This window comes from Anticarsia gemmatalis, chromosome 10 (genome assembly GCF_050436995.1).
Source record: "Anticarsia gemmatalis isolate Benzon Research Colony breed Stoneville strain chromosome 10, ilAntGemm2 primary, whole genome shotgun sequence".
Lineage (NCBI taxonomy): Eukaryota > Metazoa > Arthropoda > Insecta > Lepidoptera > Erebidae > Anticarsia > Anticarsia gemmatalis.
The window spans coordinates 10,328,726-10,336,676 of record NC_134754.1 but is presented as its reverse complement, the minus strand read 5'-3'; the positions used below and the strand labels follow the sequence as shown (position 1 = coordinate 10,336,676).

Genomic DNA, 7,951 nt, shown 5'->3' with positions numbered 1-7,951 from the left:
CACTTTATTAAAAAAAATGTTGACTTCTATAATTATTAGAATTTCGACGTCGATTGATCCACTGTAGAAAAAATCAAGTTTAAGGCACATTGTTACAACTATAATTGCTGATTTTGGCAAAACACGCGCGTAAATAATTCGTGCTATATTGTTTTATTGAAAACAAACGATAAGAAAAAAAGAAAAATAGTTGCACTCATGTTGACCACTGAATTTCGAAAATGGATTGTTGCATATTTTGCGACACCTTAAACAGACTGAGCCAATTTGACGAAACAAAATCACTCAGAATAATAAATAGTTCTCCAGGTTATGCTATAAGTATTTGGTACTAAACTATTTTTATTAACGGGCGGCGGCGACTAAAATAATGTCATTGTAATGTCAGTAAGTCTATATTTAAATTTTTTGTAAATTAGATATTGCATTAACATAAATATTTATTATTTAATTTGATAAGATTTATTGATATACAAGGGCAAGGTAAGGTAGTTCATAATATTTTAATGCTTGTGACTATAGGCTGTAGTTATTATGAAATGGTGATTTGAATTGAAGTAACGCTGTTAAGTGTTAATTCACGAACTGACACGCTTTATTAATTGTAAATAATTTTTGCAATTTATCATTCGTCGATGAGTCTATACTAGATCTTTATAAATATGAATATTAAAAAAAATAACATGGTAGATATTTGAAATAGTAGATTTTATTATGATTTAGAAGAATTTAGACTGTGAGCTGGCAACATTTTTTTAATTGACCGCCACCCGTGAACGAATCGTCGCTCGATCTCGCTCTGTCGATCGAGTCCGGTTGTGGAAGCCATTTTATTCTTGTGGATGTGACAAAGTATTTTTTGTGATATTTCGTACATAAGCTAAGCGTGTCAATGTGTACCCGTATTGAGTGTATTTTGTGACGTGTGATCGTGCTTTCAAAATCGAGGATGTACGTGTTTCAAATTGGTTTGTGTTGACCTGCCCCGTTTCTTACGCGGTCGCACAGCAGGCATCGATTAGTGCAGCAAAGCGGCCTCTAATAACGGCGAATCGAGGGTGTAGGACCAGTTTGTGGTGTGCGCCATGGGCAACAATGCTGCCACCGCTAATAAGAAGGTGGACGCCGCCGAAAGCGTCAAGGAGTTCCTCGATCAGGCCAAAGAGGATTTCGAGGAGAAATGGAAGAAAAATCCTACCAACACCGCCGGACTGAACGATTTCGAACGAATAAAAACTTTAGGTACCGGCTCGTTCGGCCGAGTCATGATAGTTCAACATAAACCGACTAAAGAATATTATGCTATGAAAATATTAGATAAACAGAAAGTGGTGAAATTGAAGCAAGTCGAGCATACTCTAAACGAGAAACGAATCCTTCAAGCTATCAACTTCCCGTTCCTGGTGAGCCTCAAGTTCCACTTCAAGGACAACTCCAACCTGTACATGGTCTTGGAGTATGTTCCGGGTGGTGAGATGTTCTCGCACTTGCGCAAGGTGGGGCGCTTCTCGGAGCCGCATTCGCGCTTCTATGCGGCGCAAATCGTGCTCGCGTTCGAGTACCTCCACTACCTGGACCTCATCTACCGGGACTTGAAACCCGAGAATCTTCTGATCGATTCTCAGGGCTACCTCAAAGTGACAGATTTCGGCTTTGCGAAGCGCGTCAAGGGCCGTACGTGGACGCTGTGCGGCACGCCCGAATACCTGGCGCCGGAGATCATCCTTTCCAAAGGATACAACAAGGCGGTGGACTGGTGGGCGCTCGGCGTGCTAGTTTACGAAATGGCGGCCGGCTACCCGCCGTTCTTCGCCGATCAGCCCATACAGATTTACGAGAAGATCGTTTCTGGTAAGGTTCGCTTCCCCTCGCACTTCGGCGGGGATCTAAAAGATCTGCTCCGCAATTTACTCCAGGTGGATCTGACCAAGCGGTATGGCAACCTGAAGGCCGGTGTGAACGATATAAAGGGCCACAAGTGGTTCGCGAGCACCGATTGGATCGCCGTGTTCCAGAAGAAGATTGAGGCCCCGTTCATCCCGCGCTGCAAGGGCCCCGGCGACACCAGCAACTTCGACGATTACGAGGAGGAAGCATTACGTATCTCATCGACCGAGAAGTGTGCGAAGGAGTTTGCCGAGTTCTGAGCGCGCAGCCGGTGCCTGTGAGCGGACACTCCCGTGAGTAGGTGTTTTTAGTGAATCTTCCGTGACATTGTGGTCGTGGAACGGTGACGAGTGCGTCTCTTTGCCGACAGCTTTGGGTGATTATAGACGCTGAAGCGGGCCCTGGCTGGCACCCCATGTGGATCAAATTTGGAGTGTAGGCAAGATGATAGTAGAACTGATTTCCGATATTTCGGTGGCGTTCATTTGCTTAGTGCCCTTTCAAGTTGACATAACATAGAGCAGGTAGAGGAGCAGAAGTGATCCTTGTTCTGGTGATATCCCCCGAGTGTTACCACTGACACACTGTACCATGTACCCACGTAACCCACGCCGATACTCTCAGCACTCAATGTCTTGCTACCCGGTCATTCGTGTGTACTGGTAGTTTGCTGTTGATAGCATTGGGATGTGGTGAGCTTTATTATTATTATATAATATTTTTTATTGTTTTTACGAAGTCAAGAAAACAATTTTGTAATATGTAATTATGATCAAATTTTTCTTGTTGCTTTTAAGATTCACAATCAATCTTCTCAATTTAGATATTTATCTAATGACATCACTTAACCATCAACTTGAGCAATTACAACAACCATCACTAATACTTTTAGTAGATTACTGAATTGAATTTCCTAAAACTATGTATTACTTGTCTTGATGGAATGTTATAAATAATTATGTATAGGTTTTAATTAATTGACATTTCGTTATTGGTTTTATTTATAGTGTTAAAATTGTTGTATCAGTTGATATTTTTAACTAAGGAACTATAACTACATCAAATATTAAAGAGATTAATTTATTGTATATGTATTCATTGTAGTTGTGTTCACATGTGCAATTTGACCTGTGTTTGTGATCTGATGTGAGGTTCATTTGGGTTTAAGTGTAATTCGTATTAGTTCCTTATTTTGTAGGTTTAAGTGTAGTTACTTTAATTGTCAAAACAAATACATGATATGCTTGAATACAGCTGGAGTCAGCCTTTACAAAGCAGACACAAGTGACCCGGGACTTGCTCTTATTGCTAGCATCAGCTCTGTAATAGCAATAAATTAATGTTCATTTAAACATATTCCCATTTGCACCAAGAGCAATATTTTTGTCCTGTTAAATGTTTATAGTTTTATACACTACAACTTGGTATTCAGCACAAAATAACACATGAGAGAATTTTTATATTATGAAATGTTGTTTTCATAAAATAATAGGAATATGTTTAAAATGTACTTAGTGATAGAACTTGAATGCGCCATTGTGGTGATATCTTGTCATTGAGACTGATGTTATCAATAAGCATGTGTATAATGAGAAATGATATCATTATAATCTGGTACAACTATTATTTTAGTCCCACCATTCTTTGGAGTGCGTGATACAGCAATGATTAATTGGCAATGTTTACTATAAAGTTTGTTAGCTATTAGATGTAGGACTTTGAATTCAGGCTGTACAAATAAATATCTAGTAATTCGTAGTGCATTTTACATTGTGGACATTGTGAGCGTCTGTGGTAATAGTTATTAGGTTGAAAATCATGGGAAGGTTACTTAACCACTCTGTGCACATTCATATTTATTATAAAATGTAACTGATGTGACTTTCTGAGCTATGTCTGACACATAATGTTTGTCGTCTTTGAGTTAGTACTGTACCTCGTTCTCAATTAGGAACTGGTCAAGTTATGATAATAACTATTTGTAAAATCATATCAAATTGTACACTAAATTAATCATTTGGAATCAATGTATATTGTAAATGCATTCTCAGTCTTTTCTAATGATCAATCAATGTAAACCTTCAATGATGAATTTGTATTCATATTGCTTAGTCTTATGTATTTTTTTCATAAGCACTAAAATTATAAACAATGTCTTTTGGTGAGATGTCTTTTGGCATACTTTGACTCTTTGGAAACATGATTTTCATTTGATAAAACTAATTTAGAATTATCAATACTTAAATATTTAATTTGGTGCCATAATTAAGTTTTGGAAATGGTCCTGCTATGTAAATATTAGGTAATATTGTTATGTTTTTGTTCAGTATATTTTACCATTGCCAACTTCTATACATATTATATTGCTGTGCTTAAATGGTACTCCTATCATAATTATAATTATGTCAGTATTAAACCTTGCACCATTTGAAGTAAGTGATAAAGTAAGTCTCGAAGGATCAGAGTGAATATTAGAACAATACTTAAGTACCTAGCTAGTCACTTCATATTTGTTATTTTTAAAATTAAATGCTTTGTTCAAAGTGGCAATATTGAGAGCTTGGTGTCCAAACACTTAGATTTTATTAAGAGTTAGGTAGTAGAAGTTTTAGATTAGTTTATTCCGGAGAATCGAGAGTAATTCGAAAAGTCGAAGTGAAAATCTTGCTACATTTCTAACTGGCGTCACTGAGTTGAAGGCGAACTATTAATTACCGACTCTCAGATTGCTTTCCAGACATTGTTCTTAGAGACAGTTATTTTTTAGTGAGAGATGTATTATCTATTTTCTATTGTCTGTGTAGTTTGCCTGTGGACTAATGACTTATTTGCGACATCGTAAAAATGCGACAGTCACCAATTAGACATTGTTTAATTATATTGTAATGATATTTCCGAAATTCGCATTGTCTCTCCTGCAGTTTAGTAGTGTTTCACACGGCGTTTAATTTTTAATATTGTATTGACTAATAAGAGTATCTGATGTGTACCCTACGTTACAGTCATTGTATATAACTGTAGAGTGATCGTATCCCCAGTAATTAGGAGATTCGGTATCAGCTTCGATAACCGCAGTCTTTCATTCCAATTAGCTTCACAACTTGCTCATTGACACAATATGAACGTTCTAATGTGAACATTTTAAGCCATTTTGGATATTATAAACATTAGTGTGACAGTATGTGTATTTGCGAACCGTCGTCTTTTTATATCTGTGCGTATTAATATTCAAATGTTCACATCTAGATCTATTATATCGAGTGCCTATAGCATTGAAAGTTCAAGTGTAAAAAGTCAGTTAATTTCAGTAATTATTTGTCACCATGTATTGATCTTCCATAAAATTACGATGAAATTAAAATATCGATGTAACAGTATTACTTTGGTTTGATTTTTGTGTCATAGATTATAGTGTTCTATTCCAGTCTTGACTGTATAGATGGCCATTTGGCACATCTGTGTGCGGACGTAAACGAGTTGGCTTGCTACGAAGATAAAACATTTTTCGACGGTATATTTATGTTGTATTGTTTGACGTTGTTCGCAAGTTTGGAGCAGCACGGTTGTAGCACGTGGGGCGAGCGAGCCGGTTTAATACGTGGCTTCCTAATAAAGCGGAATGCTCCGCCGCCCGTACTCTTCATCATTTGCCACCAGACAGATGAAGATTTGTTTAGCGCGCTGTCGCTAGTACACGATGAAATTCGTAGTTATTATAGCAACTATACCATGTAACACCTGTTCAACACTAATTATACAGACGCATATTTCATGTCGGACATCAATCGTCTTACAATTTAATTTGTTTTCAAATATTTAAACCGAGTTGCGAATGTTGTTATTTCATGTTTCGATCCCCGTATAATTGTTTTAGACTTTATGATGAAGTACTCTTTGTTTTTGTAAAAATGTGTAAGATCAAAGGGAGGGTAAATGTTTAACAAGTAACAAATTCGTCCAACTGGAACAAATTTGACTTTTTCGCCCACGACTGGTTCACTTCAGTACAATATGAACACCGCGTCTAAACAAACGTGCTAAAATATTATATTTTACGATTGTCTGAAATCTTTCGAATGCCACTGACGCTAACGTGACGCAGATAACAATTTTAACATATGAATGAGTTACGATATTGCTATTAAAATGTTTTCACGCCAGCTTATTATAAGAAAATATTTTAATAGCAGGATCGTGTGTAAGGTGTCTTTATGAAATTTTCTCATAATGTTTACGTAGGTGTGTGTGGGCGGTGTATCATGCCTACCTGAATTACATTTTGACTCACGTTGCTTATTTGCTGACATTGAATCAAAACAGTGTAAAATCGTACTTGTGTTTATGTAGTAGAACGTTGAAGCATACATTTTAATAAATTAACTATTTCATAGGCTTTGCCCACATGTTTTCTTTGCAAAAAGGTTTTAAAATATCTTTTTCCGGTTCACGTCGGCCGATGGCATCAGTGCCAGTCTATTTAACGTTCTGTCTTGCTCATATGTTATTTTGAGGTCATGTTGAGAGAAGCTATCAAATCCCTGCGCCCTTTGAACTTTGACATGTTGATATGAAATAACACGCTGTTGGCGGTAGATACTTAATGTATCTAAACACCTTCATGAATCATGTCAAATTACTGCAAACTGTTTATAGAGCTTTGTTCAACAACACAATCACATGCCTTATTAAAATAACAAGATTTTACTCATTATACAAACTGCTAAAATAAACAATTTCACTAGATTTCAAGTGTATGAACGCCTTTGAAATATGCTTATGTACTTGTAGTATATGTATGGTCATGTACTGATTTGACACGCGATCCGCTTGTGGGAAAGAAGATCATTATCCATCCACACAATGGATGTTTAGTTAGAAACATGGGCTTGGTAACACGTGCCAAGCGATCTCTCGCCAGAAACGATTAATTCTTCGCTCGCAAATGGTCGGTCCTTTGGCTTAACGTTATTATTCGTTGCCGTTCTAAGTTAATGAATATGCATTGTCTTCTTGTGACGTATTGACGAGTACGCGCTGCCAACATTCAAAGTAATCGTTATGAATTCGGACCTTTGAAACGGTTACGTAAAAACATTTTATTTATGCGCAAAATAAACAACTGGCTTCTAGAAAAAATATATTCCATATTATTATGATGTTGCCTCGATAAAATATTGTTTCATGTTAAATAATTACATAATCGCGGTATTTTAGTTTTTATTATTCTTTGCGGTTGTAGTATTAGGTAGGTACTATCCTACCAAATGACAGATTGTATATGTAAAATACTATTCGATAAATTAGACCTTAAACCGAATGTATGTTGTTAGAACGGTACCTCTACACCTACACCTGACGAGTATGAGGCAAACATTCATTTTCCCACAACATTCACAACAAAATGTAATTTTATTATATTGTTGTTTCTCAAGTGCAAAGTTATCAGAGGTTCTTTAATATTATCACCTGCTACTAATCCATGCCTAAAATAAACTGAGAACAAAGATTATATTTTGAGTGTGTAGAATCCGTAAATACATTTTTTTATAGTTGCGCGCAATGTGATATCAAAGTAAACTTGTGAAGGACATTTGGATTTAAAAAATCGTGACAAATTGTCCAAAATAACCATCAAACTTCCCTATAAATAAACACTTTTATGTATGTAACAAAGATATATTTATTTATTACCTCCATGTAATAGTTTGGGCCAATTCTTGTTCTTGGTTCAAGTTTTTTTGTTATTTCTCTCAGTATTATCAGTTTCCCATACTGCATTCTCCGTACTTAACTTGCCATACGTTCATATTAAGTATTAAGTAGGTACCCTAGAGTCGCAGGGGTTAATTTGTTCGTAGGCGCATAAATATTGCTAAATCAACGTTAATGCGTCAATTAATATTGATCGGTTCTTAAGTGGGACAGACATAATAGACTATCGGCACTCATGTAGCATTTTGCGCTTGCGAATAAGTAGGTGTGTTGCCTATAAAGGCTGGTTCGTTCTCGCAACACTGTCGCAACCTTGGCGCCTGAGAAAGCACACGTTACGTATACATGACAG

At 36.6% G+C, this 7,951-nt stretch overlaps 1 protein-coding gene across 1 annotated transcript; it reads left to right on the top strand.

Moving 5' to 3' along the window:
* The first annotated feature begins 755 nt into the window (after positions 1-755).
* Pka-C1 (Protein kinase, cAMP-dependent, catalytic subunit 1) lies at positions 756-5,264 on the top strand. Its single transcript, XM_076119502.1, has one exon. It carries the CDS (start codon positions 1,086-1,088, stop codon positions 2,145-2,147), a length of 1,062 nt encoding a protein of 353 aa, XP_075975617.1. The 5' UTR covers positions 756-1,085; the 3' UTR covers positions 2,148-5,264.
* The last annotated feature ends 2,687 nt before the right edge of the window (positions 5,265-7,951 follow it).